Source organism: Arvicanthis niloticus, chromosome 2 (genome assembly GCF_011762505.2).
Source record: "Arvicanthis niloticus isolate mArvNil1 chromosome 2, mArvNil1.pat.X, whole genome shotgun sequence".
In the NCBI taxonomy this organism is placed as follows: domain Eukaryota; kingdom Metazoa; phylum Chordata; class Mammalia; order Rodentia; family Muridae; genus Arvicanthis; species Arvicanthis niloticus.
The window spans coordinates 137,602,971-137,624,352 of NC_047659.1; the positions used below are offsets into that span (position 1 = coordinate 137,602,971).

At 50.7% G+C, this 21,382-nt stretch overlaps 1 protein-coding gene across 7 annotated transcripts in view; it reads right to left on the reverse strand.

Annotated features, from left to right (window-relative positions):
- The window catches only part of Nfatc2 (nuclear factor of activated T cells 2), a 122,318-nt gene that overhangs the window by 88,232 nt on the left and 12,704 nt on the right, over positions 1 to 21,382 (reverse strand). For 5 of the 7 annotated variants that reach the window (XM_034495783.2, XM_034495781.2, XM_034495782.2 and 2 more), the window contains exon 2: positions 2,461 to 3,496. In XM_034495783.2, coding sequence (XP_034351674.1) covers positions 2,461 to 3,496 — 1,036 coding nt within the window. The remainder of the gene's footprint in view (positions 1 to 2,460; positions 3,497 to 21,382) is intronic. The other 2 variants (XM_034495786.2, XM_076930289.1) reach the window with 1 other exon arrangement.

Below are 21,382 nucleotides of genomic sequence, written 5' to 3' on the forward strand. Positions count from 1 at the left end.
ACACTACAGCACACACAGAGATGTGCACATACACATACCCACATACCACACACACACACACACACACACACACACCATTTTCTATGGGCTTGGCTATGGTGTCAGATGCAGAGACCAAACTTTGAGGGAAGGTTTTATGTTTCAACTTTAGAGTCTCAACACTTCTCTGTATATACAATAGCTACTCAGCATGGGTTAGAGTCAATCGAGGTCTAGAAAAACTGCCCAGTGCCTTCCTTTTGTGCCTCAGAAAACATAAAACATTACCTAAGATCACAGGATGAGACACGGGCTAGGCTCCAACTCTAGTCCCTTGACTACAAATCTAAGACACACACTCATCTCCACACTGATCCTATCCAACCAACTTATTCTTAAATAGGTCTGAGAAAAATCTCACTGTGAAATGACTTAGAGCCAGACCTGTCATTAGTAGATGGATGGATGGATGGATGGATGGATGTATGATGGATGGATGGATGGGATAGGTCAGTGGATGGGTAAATGGGCTCCATGCATTGGTGGCTAGATGGATGAGATAGGTAGGCAGACGGATGGATGAATAGGTGGGTGGGCAGATACACAGTTTTATTTCATAGTTTTTTTTTATACTCAAAGGTTCTCTGAGGTGGCACATGCATGGGTTCCTGTGGCACCTCCTGATTTTCACATATGGCAGAGACCATCCATCCATCCATCCATCCATCTGTCCACCCATCCATCCATCCATCCATCCATCCATCCATCCATCCATCCAGGATATCTATCCTTGTCCATTTCATGCAGCCTGTGAGGTGCTGACAAGCTCAGCCAGGTTTTGGCAACTCAATTCAATGCTGTGTTTTATCAGGTGAGCATGCTTCCATCTGCTAAAGAAGCACTGTGTGGGCCACACAGAGTGATGCTGACTGTTCAGGCTTCCTGTGCTTCATCTGACAGGTAGGGCAGAGAGGAGAGACAGCACACACACCCTCCACACACACACCTTTCTCCTCGGCATCCAAATGAGAATTTTTAAAAATGCCACATAACCAACCCAGGTTCACACGAGGGAGAGGCAGGATGCCACACAGAGTCCTGTGGGCACACAGCAGGGCCACTTGGACACAGGTGGTTATTAATGTCACTGTTGTCCCTCTACCATGAGCTCAATCTCCCAGCACAAGGCCTGTTGGCAAAGAAGTCCTTCCTAAAGGTCCCCTGGAGAAGAAAGCTCCAGAGTGAGTTCATCTCAACTGTCAACTGAGCTCTGGAATCACCTGGGAGACAGGCCACCAGGTGTGCCTGAAGGATCTTGATGAGATTAATTAAGGTGGGAATAGTCACCCACTGTGGGAGGCACCATCCCCTAGGCTGGGATCCTGGATTGTATAAAACGTTCTCTGCTTCCTGACTGTAGATGCAAGCTCCTGCCTCTGATGTCCCCACTAAGATGGCTGTACATTGGATCTGTGAGCCAGAATAGAGTCTTGCTTCTTTACTTGTATGTGTCGGGGTGTTTTAGTGCAGCAGCAGGGAAGGGAACTTAGACCCTCTGTAAGAACATAACAGATCTGTCCCACTCCTGAGCTCTTAATTTGTAGAGCTCTAAGCCAGGACTCTGGCATGTGTCCTTTGACCTAGTTCTTGATGAAAAAAAAAAGTCAATAAGAGGTAGGCACCGCTATTGTTCTCATTTCATGAGAAATGAACAAAGACCCAAAAATGTGCTCGCAAAAGTGCAGGGGAGTCCTGATTGATTAGTGATGTCTGCTCTGGGAACAGTCTCATAAATGTGCTCAATGAGAGAATCGTAATTGTTTACCAATGTCTGTCTCAGGCACAACAACAAGAGGGTGGCACAATGCCCATGTTCACACAGGCAATGAACAGCAGAGCCAGGACACACAGTCAGTCCTCACACAGTCCAAAGCCACTGGCCTGTGAGCCACACCCATTGCTTTGGCCTGTCTGATTCTTACACTATTTGAGGATTGAACTGGTTATTTGGGCTTTTACATCACCAGCACGGGCCAAAGGCAGGCAACAGGTGCTCTCACACACAGTCTTACATACTAAGGTTTGTTCCAAAGAGGCAGGCTTACTGGCCTGTTTGCCCAGCTCACAGCTATGTGCTTCTGAAGAAAAAAAAAAAAAAAAAAAAAAAAAGGAAAAGAAAAAAATCCAGCACATAGTAGGGGCTTTATAAATACTTGCTGGGTGATGGAGTAAATGATGTGCCCTAGGGGACAACCCTCGTGCATAGTGAACAATAATAACATCCTCACAATCACCTGCTGTATCAGAGATACCGAGAGTACCTATTTTACAGATAAAGAAACTAAGGCTTGGGGAAGTGACCATCTTTCCCAGGTACTCATTGCCTATAAGTGTCATCTATGTGACCAAATTCCATGTAAATAACAAGAAAACCAGCTCCTAGGGCACACTTGGACTGACAGCTCCCAAAGTCCCACTCACCTGCAGATGGGAATGGCTGGCACCAACTGCTTGGGCCAGGTGGGTGGTACCAACAGGATGGACTCAGGCGCGGAATTCCTCCTCTCCTCCTGCTCACACGGCCCCAGGAACTCCACGGTAGGGTAGATGTGGCGGGCCAGGCCCGCCTTGGACGGGGCGGTGGACACGGGCGTCGGGTCAGGACTGGTCTTCCATATCTTGGAGGGGATCCCGCAGGGCGAGTCGGTGGCCAGGCTGTTGAGGGCATCCATGAGAACAGCAGAGCCGGCCGTGGGGGGGTACCCAGCGGGGATGCCGTCGTCCTGGGGTGCCACGTGAGGCGAGGGCTGTGGCGAGGGGCTCCGGGAGCGCTGGGGTGAGGCTGCGGGCAGAGGGGCAACCAAGGCCTCTGCGCACGAATGCCTCCGCTTGGCACCGGGTGAGGAGGAGCGGGACGCCGGACGGGGCACGGGCGAGTGTCGGCCCAGGCAGCTGTCCTCGGCGAGGCTGGTTCGAGGTGACATTATTGGAGAGGTTCTGGGGGAATAATGAGCAGGGATGTTTTGAAACTGGGGACACAGGTCGTCGGGCCCGGCGTTATTGGGTGACACGCAGGGCGAGGTGTAGGGGGAGAAGGTGTCAGAAATGAAGCTGGCAGAGGAGCCGCTGCTAGCGGGGCTCAAGCAAAGCGGCTCGCGGTAGCCCTCGAAGCCGGGCACGGGCAGTGTGAACCTCGGGCTGGCGGCCACGCCGGCCAGGGCCAGGGCCGGCTGCTCGGGGGACAGGCCGGCGTCTCTCCCACGGAGGGCCCCCCCTGCCTGCATCAGTTCGTGGGATGGAGTGATCTCGATCCGAGGGCTCGGGCCCGAAGCCCCTGCTGGCTTGGCCGGGCTCAGAAAGTTCTGGAACCCTATACTATCCGGCTCTCCGAACCGGCCAGGGGGCTCGCCAGAGAGACTGGCGAGGGGGTTGCATGGCTTGAGGCCATAGTCCAGGACATCATCCGGGTATGCGAGTCCGGAGGGTGAGCTGATGGCCTTATGTGCGATCGGTTCTTCTGGAAAGAGAAGGGGGAGGGGGTCTTTAAGCCTCTAAAACCGAACTGGGGTGCGGAGTCACAGTCCTGGGTGGGCGTGGTCTCCTGCCACTGGTTGGTTTTAATACCCCACCATGCCAAACCCTGAGCTTGCCACAAGTGAAGCTACTTGGTCCCAAATCCCCTCAAGAGAGTCCAGAATATTAGGCATCGGGGCTACACGAGCCACGGATCCATGAAGTAAGGAAGATAAACTGGCTTAAGAGTCTCCAAGCTGAGACCTAAGATCACCTCTCAGAAAGGAATTCTAGGGGCTGGAGAGATGGTTCGGTCGGGAAACTGCCTGCCACGTAGATCTGAGGACCCAAGTTTGATCCCCAAAGCCTACATAAAAGTCAAGGGGGGAGGGGATGGAGACAGGGAAGCCCAAAGTTCATTGGCCAGAAACTGTAGCCAAACCAACAAACTACAGGTTCAGGGAGAGACCCTGTCATACAAAACAAGGCGAAGAGGATCTGAGGGAGACACCGGCTATCAACCTCTGGTCTCCATATACACATGCACCGCCGTGTGCCCGTGCCTCCATCAACACGCCAGTGCACAATCACAGGGAAAAGACATTCCTGTGGATTTGATCTCTCCCATAGCTCACGGGACCACAGACCACCAGCTGAACGAAGAGTACCCCAGCTGGGTATCTTACACGCTGAGTCTCCCTCCCAACGGAGGTTATTTCACGTCAGTGCTGGTCACGACCCCATTACTAGAATTTGCTAACTCTCCAGGGCCTTCTTGTTTCACATGTATGATGTGACCTCGGGATACAGAGAGCCAACATGGACTCTGGGATCCATGAGTCTGCGTCTGAGAGGTCCACATCCAAGCGTGAGAAGCTTTCTAGAACTGGATTCCCTGCTCATTCATGTCCCTTTATAGATATGGCCCAGGAGGGAACAAGAGTCCTCAAAGACATGAAACTAGCAGACTCAGAACTCTTTCAAACCATTAAGAGGAGGGATCAAGGGTGGCCTAAATACCTTTTTAACAGCAACGGCCATTTTGAGTCTCTGCTGTCCTATCTCAAGGGCCCACCACAGACGAGAGGGTCACTCCAGTAGATTCTGTTGTTCTGTCACCTCATTCTGTCCCTTGAACTCCAAGTCTGATCCCTAACATTCCTCACTGGGGAATTTCTCCAGAGCCCCCCCAAGGGATGTTAGTTCCCACCACCTGACACCAACTCTGTCTCCAAGGCCCTACTTCTCCATCTGCAATGAGTCAGCCTTGGCTCCCACCCCAGCCACCAGCAAACCCTGACCTCTCTGCCATCAAGTCACAAACCAGCACCAGTGCTCCCTGCACACATGTCCGTCTTGAGTGATGATGCCCTGCCCCCATTCTCTCTCAGTTTCCCAAAATCTCCTCTGACCAATGTCCACTCTGGAAACTGCCCTTCGGTGCTTCCTCTGGTCTTTTACATTGGTCATCATGGGCCCTGTCTGTGGCTGTCACCAGCCTGTGTCCCCATTCCACCCGTGTCCAGTGTCCCCAAGCATCTCAGAGATAGCCCCACTGAGCACCCCAAGCCCCCTTATGCTGCCTCTCCTTTGTACCCACTACCAGATCGCTCCGCATCTGATACATACGTGTGTTTAGAGACCTTAGCCTGCTAAATAAGGGCCAGGCAAACCACACCCCAAGGGCCCACACTTTATCTGCTGATAAAATTGTATTGGGACACAGCCATATCTATTTATTCTTAGAGCTTGCTTCTTCGCTGGAACAGGAGAGCTTAGAGTTTTGGCAGGTCTATATGAGCCACAAGTCTTAAAATATTTACTCTCTGGCTCTCTATGGGCGTTGGTAGTTCTCCTGATTCTAAGCTCCACTGAGGTTGGGTTCACATCCGCTGTGGGTCAGCACTGTTTGCCGGGCACCTACCACAGTTCCCGGCACTTACACCATAAACCTAGAGGATTCATAAAAGGATCACACCCGGTGTCCTGAGAGTCAAGAATGGGGTCTCCTGTTTTGAGGAGCCGGGGTGGACATTCTGGTGGTCCTTGGCCTCTGTGTACCCTTTCTGGACCACCACAGAGGAAGTGTACTCCAGCTTAGCTGAATTGACCTCAGCATGCCCCAGATCGTGCCCCTGTTCCAGATGAGAGTTCCCAAAGGTCTGCTCACCACATGAAAACAAATGACCTCCCTTGAGCCAGCACGGCTGGGGTCTGTTCTGCCCACCCTCAGCCTCTCCTCTCCCTGGATCCCAGGCAACTTGGGGTTGAGGAGGAAGCACCCACTTCCTCCTGACCTCAGACTTTGCAGTTTCTATTCCCTCTACCTCAACAACTCCATTCACCCAGGCCCACAAGCTATGCCACTGTCCCTTAAACAGCTCACATCCCCCCAGGGGTGCCCGCTCTACACCCTGTATGTCCCCCAATTCTACCAAAGTAATTGTGGCATCTACTGATTAGCTAGTCTGCCTGTCACCTGACCAGAGATGCCATGAGGACTCTCCTAAGTCCTACTAAGCCTCTGTCACCTGGATGGGAGCTGGCACAAGGTAGGCCATTCCTCTTTAAAGGAATGTATCCCATGAAAATCACAGGGGACCCTGACAACACCCCTCCACAATGTCACCACCTGGCCTTACAAGGCAGAGGGCATCATCTGTGGAGAGGATGACTGGATAATCCGTCAAAATCCCAACTGCAGCCCAGAGCTCTTAGCACCACTCTCAGAAATGCATCCTTTGTGGACACTCCCATCTGTAGGAGAACAGCAGCAGGCTAGTGTCTGCAGCCCTGGGGCTGGTGGAGGTTCTGGTTCATTCCAACAGTGACCTGCAAAAGTCCTTCTGCACCAAGCAGTGGGGACCACTGAGATTCAGTAGTAAAGAAAGGGCAAGGTGGACACAGAGTGGGTTGTCTAAACGAGGAAGGGGCACATATATGTGGGGGGATGTGCACATGTGTATATATGTGCACACCTGGGAGCACACAAGGCCAGAGGAGAAAGTCAGGTGTCCTGCCTCCCCAGTCTCCACTTTATTCCCTTTGAGTCAGGGTCTCTCACTGAACTTTGAACCAGCCTGGTAACCAGCAAGTGCCAGCAATCCTCCTGTCTCTGCCTAAAAAGCACTGGAGTTACAGGAGCTTGACTCAAAGTCAGGCCCTCATGCTCACCCACTGAGCCATCTCTGCAGCCCTGCTAAAAGGAGACTTTTTGGTTTCTGTATTATGCAGAGAAAACAAACTTAATTTCACAAACATAATTAGCCTCTGTGGAGCAGGTGGGGGGAAGTGGAGGTGACTTGGAACATGACTTGTGACAACGGAACTCTGCTGACTGGGCGGGAAACAGAACCTAGCCTCGATCTGCTGCTAACTGGCTAGCAGCAGAAGAAAAGTCCCCACCCACTCCGGGCCCCACAGTCTCACTTAGAACAGGACAGAGGAAGAGCTCGGCTGCATCCTTCGGCGCTTTGATTCTCTAGCTTGGGTCTGCAGGGCTGGAGTTTATCTGGTACTTAGAGTGAAGTGCTTCTGAACTTGAGCTGGTGGTGGTGGTGGTGGTGGTGGTGGTGGTGTGTGTGTGTGTGTGTGTGTGTGTGTGTGTGTGTGTGTGTGCTCGCGCACATGCCACTTCCCGGCAGATAGCACAGCACAGATGTCTAACCTAGGAGCCAGTGAGCATCAAACCCATGTTCAATGATGTTCCGAGACCCCATTCTCTACAAACTGACCAAGCCAGACACCAGCCCTGTACAGAGATTCCAGCCACGTTCAAACTCTCTGCCGCAAAAACATGGGCCAGCATATTGTAAGCAATCCAGAACTGTAGCCAGCGTGGACACACAACATGGGGTGTGGTAGTACCCATAATGCCAGTAATTGGGAGGCTGAGGCAGGGGAAATGCTGTGAATTCAGAGACAGCCTGGATGACAGAGTAAGGCCCTGTCTCAAGAAACCAAGCCAAATACACACACACACACACACACACACACACACGGGTACACACATGAGGCATACACACACACAAGCCACACATACAAACATGGGAAACACACACAGTACACACACACATACACACATGGGAATACACATGGGTGTACACAAAAGCACACACACACACACAGGTGTATACACACACAGCCACACACATGGCCACACACATGACCACACACACATACACACACTCTGCCTCAGAGTCCTAAGGAGTAGCCAGGCCCAGTGAGCCTAGTATCACAGTGTTTACACTGGTTTAATCCACGCTGGTGGCAGTTTTCTTTCTTTTTTTTTTCCCCCTCTTGTCTCTCCCCAAGTCTATAAATGTTTAACAGCCAGAGGGGTGTGAAGGTGACAAAGAACCTTTGCTTTCTCGGGGATTTGACAGCAAATCTCACAAATGGCAAGTCATTAACATCTTTCTGTGAGTGGCTAGAATCCTCACTCTTGGGCTCTTTGGAAACAGCCCATGTGCCAGCTGGGTCTTACTGCCCTCACCTGCCCATAGCCCAGATGGGAAGCCAGCTCGGCTCAGAACCACACCTCAATGCCAGCTTTCTCCGGAGGGTTTCCAGAAACCTCTTTGCATATCTTGGTTCTAGGCAGCATTGCTAGTAAACATTATATACCATGCCTGACTCCACTCTCATCTTTTTCTTTTTAAAATGTGTGTGTGTGTGTGTGTTCACAGACACAAGAAGAGACTGTCAGAGCTCTCTGAAGCTGGAGTTACAAATGGTTGTGCGCCAGCAGACATGAATGCTATGGTCCCCTGGAACAGCAGCAAGTGATCTTAACCACTGAGCTATCTGTCCAGCCCCCCACGTCTTAACTTTCATTTTGAAAGAAATGATTCACAACACTCCAAGAGGCTGAGGCAGGAGCATCACCCAGTTCAGGGCCTGTCTGAACTACAGAGTGAGTTCAAAGCCAGCATGAACAACTTAGCGAGGCCCTGTGGAAGAGGACCAGGAGTGGGCTCAGTAGCGGATACTTGCACATGTGAGGCTGTTTAATTTGTAATCTCTGTGTGTGTGTGTGTGTGTGTGTGTGTGTGTGTGTGTGTGTGTGTGACTACATTCAAGTGGACCATCTGGACAGAGGCTCTAAGCCTGTATTTCACCCCCACTCTCCCCTCTCACTGCTTTCTTTGAGGTATAATTTGTGTGGCAGGCAGAGGCAAACAGGTTTTGTAAACCACTAAACATCTTGGCTTGCCAGCACCATCGAGATATGGCATGGGAGTCTGTGACCCTGCACAGTGTGCTCATGTTAAAGCAGCAGAGGGGAACCTAAGACTTAGAAAGGCACTCCAGGGTTTATTCCCAAGACACCACTCCTACCAACTCAAAGAGAAAACAGAGTCTAGAAGGTCAGTTGGTTTTTCTCACACAGGGTAGCTCAGCTGCTCCACACAAAGCCCCAAATACATTTACCCAAGGACGCTGGGTAAATCTTTTTAACAATTCTGATCCCCCCTGCTATGGTTTCCCTGTTTGATTTGACAGTGTGGCACGCGCTAACCCCAACCTCTCCAAAAGCATTCTGTAAAGGAGGAAGGAATTTTACAGAAATAAAATGGACTGGTCAGCACTTGAAGAATTCTCTTGGCATCCCAGCCTGTGCAGACCTCTGGCAGTGTGTGAAGCAGCCAGAGAGAGCCTCCGGTGCGTGCTCTCTCCTGGGCCTTGTGCTCCTCACCCCCATCCCCCCAGCTCCCTGGGAGTGAAGGCACTAACTCTCATTGAACTACCAGTGTGACTCAGTAAGCTGCTTGTCATAACAGAAGCGTTAAGAGTCAACACGCCTGAGCCGTTTGTCTTATACCTACGACCACCACACACAACCAACACGGGACGGTTGGCTTTTCTCACAAGAACACTATGAAACAGGTAATATAGTTTTCCCAGTTTTACAAATGGGGAAATGAGGGTCAGAGAGGGTGAGTAATCTGCCTAGAGTCACAGAGCTTTGAAGCTGCACAGTCAAGACACTCTGAGGCAACCTGGCCCCGCCACACACGCCCACAACCACTACTGAATCCCCACTTCTCGTGAAAGAGGCTATTTTTGGAATGGTGATACCTTCACTATGAGGGGAACGAGGGGCCCTCCAGGACTGAACCTGCTGTGGGGGCCATTGTTGGCCTGACAACATAAGAGCCCAACTCTTTTTCTTCTAGAAGGTACTTTTTTGTTTGACCAGGGGAGAGTTAAAATCACACTCCAGCCACTCAGTGGTCTCTGCCAGCCTTTCTTTCCGCCTTTGCCTCCTGCCAGATGGGTACTCATGCTCAAGAATGGACCCGTGGTCAAGGCCAGGATGCCACTAAAGAAAACCAGGTACACACACTGGAGTCCCTGTATTTGTGAAATTGAGGCAGGGGAGGTGGGGGTTGGCATTTGAGACGAGCCTGGGCTACATAGTGGGCTCCAGGCCCAGCCTGAGACTCTATTCCAAAAGAAAACAGAGAGAGAGAGAGAGAGAGAGAGAGAGAGAGAGAGAGAGAGAGAGAGAGAGAGAACACACACACACACACACACACACACACACACACACACACACACACACACACGGAAGGAGGGAAGGAAGAGAGGGAGAGAGAAACAACCTGGATACAAGCTTTCAAGTATGTAACAGCACAGGCAGGCAGAATTTTTAGGAAGTGGGATATAATGGCAAAAATAGGAAGCTGACTAGGCAGATAGGAAGTGCCTTGTGGCAACAGGACTCAGACCTACAGCAGGAGGGGTTGCAAATCTGGGGATCCCTGTCCCGACTATTCCAGTGCATCATGAGCTCACATCTGAGGTCTAGCTCTGAGGCATCATGGTAACACACAAGATGCATGGCCAGTCAACACATATTGGCAGCAATGAAAAGGGATAGGTTCTCTGTCTCAGAATAGACCTGAGACGCCCCTAAACTCCTGCACATGTGACTTCAGGAACCCCGTAGCAGTCCAGGAAGGCAGCCGATTTCCCATCTGGCCATCTTCACAGCCTACAGGGAAAAGCACTTTCAAGAGTCACCAATGGCCTTTAAATAATGAAGGGGGCTCTCAATAAACTTCCCCCAAGCCTTCAGTCCCCTGTTCCCCTCCCTCACTGCCCACAGAGGGCAGTGGTGACTGGATTCCCCATAAATGAGTCATGTGTGTGAAGGAGAGAATCCAGGTTGTCACACCCTTTATTCAGAGGTGACACACACAGACGGGGCCCTGAAAGTTGAGAAATTCCACCCAGATCAGCGGGTCCAAGAACACCAGAGAAGATGAGGGGACGTTTACCGTCTTGTCTCGCCAGCATGGAGGTGCTGGCAGAGGCCGCCTGGCACCCTCTCATCTTTGCTGACCTTGTCCCAAGGAAGACAGCTGTCTGCCTTCACCAGACAGAGGCAGCTTTGGTAGTGCCTCTAAGTCTGCCACCAAGCCAGGCATCCACATGAGAGGTCAGGGGACAGAACCAAAGCAAGGAGTCTAGCAGCAGCTGGTATGATGCTTGCAAAAACACAGCGCCCTGGGCTGCATTGGAAGATGCCGGGCAAGTGCACCCTGTAAGCCTCAAGATCTCCTTTAAGCAGAGGGCACCAGGGGCCCTTTAGCAGTTGAGCTATTTTGGGGTCCTCCTGCCTTCCAGGATCCCAGTCACCTGCTTGCTGTCTCTCTAACAGCTGGTGTCCACTAAGCCACCAACCCGCATGTATTCCTTTCCAGAAGTTTATAACAAGCTGGCAGGCCGCTACTACCAACACCCCCTGGTAGGGATAGAGAAACTTGAAGTTCAGGTACAGGGAATCCCTCAAGGCCACGCAAGGGTGCGCGCACACACACACACAAAGACATCACACACATGCACAACTGATGTGGCATCACACAGTTATGATGAATAGCTACCTGTTTTCATGGCTTCTGCACATGCGCATGCGCTCAAGACTGTATTTCTGCCCTGGGGGCTTCCTTTCCCGGTGCCCAGCAAATAACTAAACCATCTGACCTCTCTTGCCCTAGACTGGGCTTGGCTGGCCTTGAATTTCACATAAACAGGGTCACACAGGCAGGGATGTACTCAGTGCCAATCCTGGGATTCTCCTATATGGTACTTCTTAAAGGTTTCTTTTTCAGAAGTGCGGGAGGGGGAGCTGCTTCCTGTGAATAGCCCTTCATTTCCTTTCCTCATCAGCTACCCTCCCTGCACTTTTAAAGACGAAGGTTCCCGGAGAACAAGCCTGAGATCTGGAGATCTGTCAGGAGAGCTTCCTCAGCAAAAGGAGAAGGGAAGACCTGGTCGGACATAGTCACCAAAAATAGACATCAGATAATTCTCCCACAGAAACAGGACTGGCCACGACACAGCCCACCCAGTCCACGGCAGCCCCGAAGGAAGGGATGAAGTCAGTCACCGGCTTCTCTAGCAGCCTAGCCTCCTCCAAGAGCTGAGCCCCTGCGCCCCTTCATCCATTCCCACTCCCTCAGAAGCCAGACTCCTGCAAAGCAAACCTTCCTCTTGGTGACCATGAGGCCATAAAACCCTCAACCTGAGACTCAAACCAAACACCAATGCCTACTGACAGAACATGTCTTATGTATACCCCTCCCATATAACGTGAGTGCCATGTTTCCAGAGGTGGGCACACTTAATCAGTGCCCCCCACACACACATACACACACCTGGTCATTAAGACATTCCTCCCAATCCACCAAGCAGAGGTGACATCACCCACCATGGATTTCAAACCTGCAGCCCACCTTCTGAGGATTAGGCAGGCAAACAGCCCCTTCCCTCAGCCTTTAAGATGAGTGCTGCAAACCTTTCAGGCTTAAAGGGTTTCCCTCACTGAGCAGCCCTCCCTTCTGCAGGCAAACCCCAGCAGGTCTGTTTTGATAAGGCCTTGACAAATCCCATGCGTCCTCAGCAGCCCACTTTCTTGCCTTCCGAAAGCTCGCTCAGGCATAGCTCAATTAAAATTCACAGGGAAGGGCTTGCTAGGAGAAATGTACTTTATTAACTAAAACAGGCCCTTTTCCAAAGCCGTAGGTTAGAAGGCAGGCTGGGCCCCAGTGCCCGCTCAGGAAAAGGAACTCCCCACACTCTGCCTCCAGCTCAGCCTACTAAAAGGGAGAGAGAGAACACATTAAAGTTCCAGGGCACAGGGCTTTGGAAGTAAATGCCAAGGTGTGTGGAGACAGCTCACTTGGTAAAAGTGCTTACAGAGTTGAGCCCAGCACCCACGTAAAAAAAAGCCAGGCATGGTGACAGAGCTCTCTCTTAATCGGGAAGTGAAGCCAGGCGGAGCCTAGGGGTTGGTGAGCAGCCAGTCCAGCTAAACTGGTGTGATTCTGGTCAGCGAGAGACCCTGCCTCAAACAAGACAAGTCAGACAGCCGCTGAGGAAAGATACCCAAAGTTAGCCTTTGGCCTTTGCACAGAGACACACATACACACACACACACACAGAACGCGTGTACACACAAGCAAACACACATATGCAAATGCACTCGAGAGCACACCCCCACAAACACACAAACTACATGCCATGGTTAAAAAAAAAAAAGTCACGTGATGGTTCACGTAGTAATATCTAAGGCATAGAGGAGAGCCCTGAGACATGATCTGACTTCTTCAACAGATAAACAGTAAGAAAATAGGCTGGTTGGGATTTTCAAAAGATAAAGGGAACGATGTATGAGTCAACCACTCACAACGAAAGGATCTTTAGGGCTGGATGCAAAATAATAATAATAACAGCAAAAAACCCCTGGGAGACAAACAGTAAGACTTGAACACTGGATAGCAGACGTAAACTATTTTAGGTTTAGCAACGATTCTGTCATTGGCTGTTTGTATTCTTGCCCTTCCCATCTGTGGATCCAACCAGCTGTGCATCGGAAAGACAACATCTGGGGGTTGGGGATGTGGCTTAGTTATTACAGCGTGGCCTCAGCACGCAGAGTCCCGGGCTCCACTGGCAGTTTCTCATAAGCTGTGTGTGCTGGATGATCTTAGCTATAAATGTGACACACCTGGGAAGAGAAACCTCTGGAAAATCTTTGGGGCATTTTCTTGATTGCTAATTGATATGGGAGGGGCTTAGTCCACTGTGGGCGGTGCCACCTCTAGGCCCGTGGGCCTAGGCTATAGGAAAGGTAGCTGAACAAGCCAGAAGTGAGGCTTCCGGCCTCCACGGCCTCTGCTGCAGCTCCTGCCTCCAGGTTTGTGCTGAAGCTCTACCCTGATTTCCCTCAGTGACAAACTATGATCAAGGCATGCAAGTCCCTTCTTCCCCAGGTTGGTTTTGGTCAGTGTTTTGTCACAACAACAAAAAAGCAAATAAGAACACTGGTTGTGGAGGGACATTCCCATAATCCCAACACTTGAGAGGATCAGAAGTTCAAGGAAATGCTCAACAAGTTTGGGGCTAGCCTGTGCTACATAAGGCCCTGTTTCAAAACAAACAAACAAATGAAGCAAAAAAAAAAAAAAAGCTGTAGAAACATTTTACCCATTTGAAAGAATTTCCTTTAAAACAAGATGTTTGCATCATTTTACATTTGTGTGTTTATGTGCATGCATACATGTGCCCAACCCACACATGGGAGGTCAAAGGGCAACCTGCAGGAGTCAGTTTCCTCCTTCTACCTTGTGGATTCCTGGGATCAATTCAGGTTGTCCCTCTTGATATCTTTACAAACCGAGCCACTGTGCTGGTAACATTTTTTTCGTTTTAAAATTTCCATTTATTATGGGTGTGTGCTCTGATATGCACGTGGCGGTCAGAGGACAACTCGTGGTGGTCCCTTCTTTCCTTCTCTCATGTGGGTCCTGGGGGTGGAGCTCAGGTTACCAGGCTTGCTCGGAGCCTTTCCCCACTGCACCATCTCCCTGGCTCTGAAGACATTTTTTTTTAATCATTACTGAAGCCAGGGGGAGTAAACTATGCATTCTATTTGAGGGTTTTGATATTGGGGGCTCCAGAGTCCAATTCCCCAAGAGCAGCCATATTGATTTTTCTCAAGTGTCCGTATCTTTGGGGTTTTCGGTTGGTTGGTTTTGGTTTTGGTTTTTCAAGGCAAGGTTTCTTTGTGTAGCCCTGGCTGTCCTGTGTCCTGGAACTTACTCTAGACCAGGCTGGCTTCAAACTCACAGAGATCCTCCTGCCTCTGCCTCTGCCCCCTGAGGGCTAGGGTTAAAGGTGTGCACCACCTCTGCAGAGGTCCATATCTTTGATACTCTCTGATCTATTAGCTATACAATACTATGAATTATAAAGACACTGAGGGAGAAGCCATGGGATGGGAGACATGGATGAGATGCCCCATTCTATCACTGCCCCTTAGTTTTGCATTTTGGGGGGAAATTTAGTAACAAAAGGTCAGAGGGAAAGTCGAAGGAACTCCCCTGTACGCCAAGTGGAGTACCACACAGCCTGGACCATCTTAGCACAGCCCAGTCTCCAGGCAAGCCCGAAGCCCTAACTCAGTTTGTAAACTGTCAGCAAAACCCCAGCTTGGGCACAGCAGCTAGGGAAGTGAGCTGGCCACAGCTCTCTGGAAGCCTGAGGCTACTTCCTGTGCTAGGGAGGGAGGAAGTCCCCTCTGGGGGAAAGCCACAGGGCACCCATCATGGAGCTGAGTTTTTAAGGCTGGTCCTTTCTGTCTAAGCACACAATACCTGGGAGTTGCCTGCATCGCCCAGAAAGCAGCCTCCAGAACTTTCCAGCCACTGAACGGGAGCAACTGAGAAAGGCTTTGCAGCCCACTGGGTTCCTGGGCTGAGCAGAGCCAACTGGGGTCTTTTGAGTCAGAACCAAACAGGCTTCTGTGTTTGCTGACTTGCTCAGGCACCCGGCAGAGCCTGACAGCCAACAGACACGCTCACGGTTCATCTGCTCTTCTGATTAAAGGCACATCACAGCCTAAGGAAGGAGCTTCTTCCCCACAGGATCGAACATGCTTAGGACAGCCAGATGTTGCAGGGCCCACCCATCACCATCCACAGAAACAAAGCTCAGGCCACTGGGACAGGAATCCCACACCTCACAGAACCCTCACTTACACCCTAATGGGGCCATTGTCTTCACCAGCCACAGCACAGATAAGAAGCAGGAGCCAAGAACTAAAGTCACGTGGCCTCCTCCTCCGGCAGCCCACTAAGTGACCCCATAGCATCTCTGCATCATCTGACCAGCGAGCCTGATCTGCTCTGCTGCAGGCCTGGCATTTCTGCTCAGCCAAGGTTCCCTGATAGCCAACAAGTCAAGCCAGGGCCTTTGGGGTTTATATATGGTGTTCTGACTTGCACAGTCGGAGGGAAGAAGGGCTCAGGTCCACCACCACCACCACCCCCCGCCACCACCACCACCACCCCCCGCCACCCCGCAAGAAGCACACGTGACAGAGAAAGAAGCAAAAACAGAGGCTGGGGGGTTGGGGGGTTGGGGGGATATCGCTGGTCTCCACAGAGTGCTGGCCTAGTTTGCATGAATCCTGGGGGTTCCATCCCTGGCACTTCATAAACTGGGTGTCGTGGCCTGTGACCCCATCACTTGGGAATTGGAGGCAGAAGCATCCACAGTTCAAGGTCACCCTTGACTACAGAGAAAGTTTGAGGTCAAGCTATATGAAATGAGAGAGGAAGAGGGGGAAGGGGAGGTGGAGGTGGAGGAGGAAGGAGAGGAGGAGAAGGGGGAGGGGGAAGAAGAGGGGAAAGGGGAGGAGAGAGGAAGAAGAAATGAAAAGTAGAAAAAGAAGAGCCGACTCCCCCTTCCGTCCTGTACTTTTTCCAAATCTATTTTGCTGGTGAGTTCAGGTTCAAGAGTTCAGGCATATGGACCCTCCCATCCCACCTGGTCACATACGGGAGCATGAGCCTGTTGGCTGCCTATTAGAGGCTGCAGCTATGGGATGCTCTGGGGACACTCTGGCTGTGTGCTGTAAGGCAGAATGCGCAGAGTCTCAAATCCCAGGCACTCCTGCTCCAGACAGGCCTCGCATTGCCAACAAGGAGGCTGCTTTTCTTGCCCTTAGCTCACCGCCTTCTGGAGTAGAGAGTCCTGGAGCCAACGTGAGTGCTGCTGCTTTTAGAGTCTGTGTCCCTCTGTTCCCCATCAGAACTTAATGATAAAGGACAGTGAACTTTTCAAGATAGAATGGTGGGGGACATGAGGGAGAGTGGGGGGGTGATTCCAGCCCCACTTCCTCTCTGATCAGGGCTCTTCTCACCTCCCCTGGGGCACCTGAAGACGGTGTTTGTCCAAAACAGGCTCATTAAAGCCTGTCCTTAACTCGAACACAAAGGGCAACATCTCCGAATGTCACGTGTATCCAGCAAGCCAGTTCACTTAGTATACAGGCCTATTTTTAGTGGCACCAAAAAATAGACAGTTACTTTACCACAGCACCTCATTTGTCCCTGTCTGTTTACCAGGCTGTGTCCCATGCTGGTTCCAGGGTACCCAGGCAAAAGCAGGCAACAGGTCTCACTCATCTCCACGCCCACTGGGCCTGGCACCGAACCAGCACGCCATGTGTTTGCTGCTTGCTGGAAGGTTGAGGTTTTCATTGTGCCCCACAAATGGGTTGAGAGCAGGTATTCTCAGGCTGAAGGGTACGTGATGTCAGGGACTACTGGTCTATGACTCCCTGGAGAAATGGTGGGGAAAGCCCAAGGCAGTGGGAACTGGGAGAAGACGAGCCCTGGGGGCCACAGGTGAACGGTATGTGTGTGCATATATATACTCTGTGCTCGTGACATACATGTGTTTGTGCAGTCAGTTCATGCATGCGTGTGCATGTGCGTGTGCGTGTGTGTGTGTGTGTGTGTGTGTGTGTGTGTGTGTGTGTACAGATGTGTGGTGTCTGTGATTTTCATCAGCTTTTCAAACAGTGTGAACCCAGGAGTGTAAAAGATGACAGAAACAGACTTCAGCAAGCAATGCCAGAGGTGGAGGTCGGGGACATTTGTTTGACCTCAGAAAGGTCAGACCCACGGAGGCAAACTGGTAGTGAGCACTGCCACCTATCTGTCCCCAACACAGCATCCAGGTAATATGATACCTCTAGGGGTGACCAGAGACTTCCAAGTTGGAAGGAGGAGGAGTCCACTGAACCCCAAGCATGCCCAAAAGAACTTTAATGGAAGAGGCCACCACCCATAGCACATCTCCCCTGCAGGGTGGGATCAGCAGGCACCAGGACCCTCGTGCCCTAACTCTCCCCTCTACACAGGATAAACTCGGACATCTCATCCAGCAGCGGAGAGGTGAGAGTTGATCTTGAAACATCCCCAGGCAAATAAATATAAAAACAGGGTTGGATAAAGGGGATCATTTCTTAGCTACAATTTACTCAAACTGACTCCTGTAGAAACAGCATATGAAGAGAGCTGGCTCTGCAGGTAAAGGGGCCTGACCACCTGAGTTCAGCACCCGGCACCCACGTGATGGAAGGAAAGAACCGACTCCCACAAGTTCCTCCGCATAGAAAGAAGAGAAACCTAAGGCCACTGCACACAGGAGAATACCACAGATAAATATCACTCGGGAATATTGCTGGAAAGGGCCTGAGTACACAATCAAACAGTTAGCATCACCACAGGAAAGTATACATAGTGCCTAACTAGTGTTTATACTGGGAAAGATGAGCTTACTTACAGTACATACTTATATTCTTATGCTCAGATGGTCTAAGAATAAGATTATATTTTGTCATAGACACTCAAAAGACATTGTATGCCCATCAAGTCTTGTTCCCAGTAAAACTCCCAGGGAAACAGGAACGGATACCTTCTGAGCAGAACAAGTACATAACATCTAAATTCTATACCAGCATCCGAGGTCCTCCTGACAAGGTCAAAAGCAAGGTTATTCTTACAGAGGACCAGAGTTCAGTGCTCGGCATCTACGCTGGGTGGCTCACAACCAGCTGTACCTCTAGTTCCAGTGCCCTCTTCTGACCTCTGCAGACACCTGCAGGCTCACAGTGCACAAACCCACACACAGCTACATACATAAACACACAGTTAAAAACAAAATACTATTCTAAAGAAGGCAAAGATGGCTACCATGTCCATTTTTATGTAATCTACTTGAGGTACCAGCCGGTGCACTTGGAAAAGACAAGTGAAGTGAGGCCTGAGAAGGGACGCTGGTTCAGTGTGGGCAGAACTGGATCTTTTCTCCCTGCTATCCTCAGGATCTAACAGGATAGGCGATTAGGAAATCGGCTGGATGAGTGCCTGGCTCACGCTGACAGTGAAAGCAAGGGTTTAAGAAATGCTAGAGACAAAACCCACTGGGGTTGAGTTCAGTGGCCTAACTCACTCCAAGTACACTATCAGGCAGAACTATTACTTCAGCCATTTATGCATAAGCAAGCCAGGGTCCAAAGATGTCAAATGACTCGCTCTAGCCAACCACCCTGTTCCTTGCTTGCCATAGCCCCGTAGACCAAGAGCCTCCTATCCAGTGGAGGAGCCAGAGGCCTCCCATGGTAGTTCAAAGCCTAGGCTCTGAGGCTCTGACTTCAGCTCTGCCAGCTCTGCCTCTTCCAGAAACTTACTCCACTTCAAAGTTATTAAACACACACACACACACACACACACACACACACAGAGAGAGAGAGAGAGAGAGAGAGAGAGAGAGAGAGAGAGAGAGAGAGGTGTGCCATGTGCCTTTAAGTTCTCCTCTGTAAACTGGGAGTCAAATGAAGAACCTGCCGGCGGGTGGGTGAAGAGGTCCATCCGTAGCTGCTGATGAGGCCTCCCCAGACTTGCCTTTGTGCCTTTAGTAGTTTTCATGCGGCATCTGCCTCACTGTGGACCGTTTTCCTGCTCTGGATCTTGCCAGGCTCGTGGTCAGCTAACTTAAGGCTCATCACCAGGATGCTATCATCTCAGACCAAGGCCTAGTACCAAGATAAAGGTCAGCCCAGCTCTCAGGGAGTCCTACCATGAAGAAACAGGGAGGAGTGGCCTCCAGAGGTGATCCCACAGCTGGAGCACCTCACATCTGCCTCCCAGGGCTCTGAAGTCCCTTCTGTGCAGCCTGACGCCACCCACACTTTCCCAACAGATTCCCAGAGCGTCATTGGCCACACCTGAGCAAGGGTCTCACCTGGTGACTTTCCTAAGAATGCAATTTGGAAAGGAGTCACCAAGGAGAAGAAACTCACATCTCCTGAGGGGAAGTTCAGGTCAACAGCAATGAATCAGGCTGACAGTATGACAGGAGAAGAGAATGGCCTCACACCACTGTGATCTCCCAAACATCTCTAACCCTAATCTAACTATGAGAAAAACATCATAAGAAAATAAAACAAGGTGCCACAGGCCTGTGACCCAGCACTGAAGGTGCTGTCTGTAGCAGGAAGCTGTCTAGCTTCAGGTCAGCCTGAGCAACATGATACCCTGTCACAGAAATAAATTAAATAGGCTGTGTATAATGTATCTGCAGCACCTATTTCTAACAGTGCTTCAAGGCTAGTAAACACACACACACACACACACACACACACACACACTGACACACACTCACTGAAAAAGCATGGGCTTTTCTCAATGACAAAGTATCAGTATCAAATAGATACACCATGCCAATGTACCCTGCCTATAGCAAGTGGGAAGGGGTGCTGGATATATGGAATTCTGTGTTACTATCACAGTGCTTCTATAAATGGGAAAGTGGAACCCCCCCCCAATAAAAAGTATATTATTAAAAAAAAACAACAACACAGGTAACCAGGCTTTCCCATGGTCGTTAAGCCACCCATCTACTGGCCACCAAGCTCTGCTTGCCAAGAAAAACTATAAAAAGCACCTCCCACCAGATTTGGCTTGAAAACTATTTCCCCGGAAATCCTCACCCTCCACCCTTACCTGGGGGGGGGGGGGAGACTATGAACCTGAGCAAATTCCCTGCCAGATATGACTATATCTTAATGAACACAGAGCCTACTGATGTGTGTGAATGGCTCACAGATTCCTAACTGTGTCTTTTCAAAGGAAGCCTGTCCCTAGAAAGGACCTCTAAAACATCAACACTGGCTGTTCAACTTGTATTATCATCTCTTGCCGGAACATAAAAACTGTCACTAAAGCAAGTCCCTCCCCAAAGGTTGTCCCCTGCTACGGGAAGGGGTTAATGCCATTAGGACTCTGCAACTCCCCAGTCAGCATCACAACCCTTCCTATGCACCAGGCACCAGATGCCCGCAAGCCCACAGCCACTGAGGCATCTGAAAGCTGCCAGCAGGCTTGCCCCTGAGCCCACCACAAGCAAGAGCTGGGCTATCAAAATCAGGAAACCTACGTAGGTTTTCTTGTTTGCTCCCAGGCAACCAGTTTTCTAACCAGAAAATGTGAGGCTGGGTGGAAAGCCTGCTACTGCTTCTGACAGATGCTGTTAAATACTAAAGTGACAGGGGTGTTGCCCAGCCCCCAGCAACAGGGGACAAATGAAGGCCCAGACTGAACTTCCGGCAGAAATAGCCGGTCCTCCTCCCCCAGGTGCCCCATCCAGGACAGCATGGGTGAAAGGCTGGTGAAAGGCTTAATAACCTGGTCCATCTGCGGAGACTGGTAAATGCAGAGAGGAAATGGGCCAGCCTCCTGGCACCAAAGGCAAACCACCCTCAAGCATGAGACACAGCCTCTTCCTTAGTTTCAACACAAAGTCCCCAACAACCGGCTCCCAGGATGCCACAGGGTCACTGTCTCACAGCCTCAGGGGTAAGATTGTCAGGCTGCAGCCTCTTTGACATCCTTGGGCACACGCCCCTCTACCAACTCCACTCTCAGAAGGCAAAAACATCTTTTCTACTGCCTCTGGGCTGAACTGGGGAGGTAACCATTCTTTGCTATACTGACAGTGACCCTCAGTCGGAGCGGCCACTCCGACT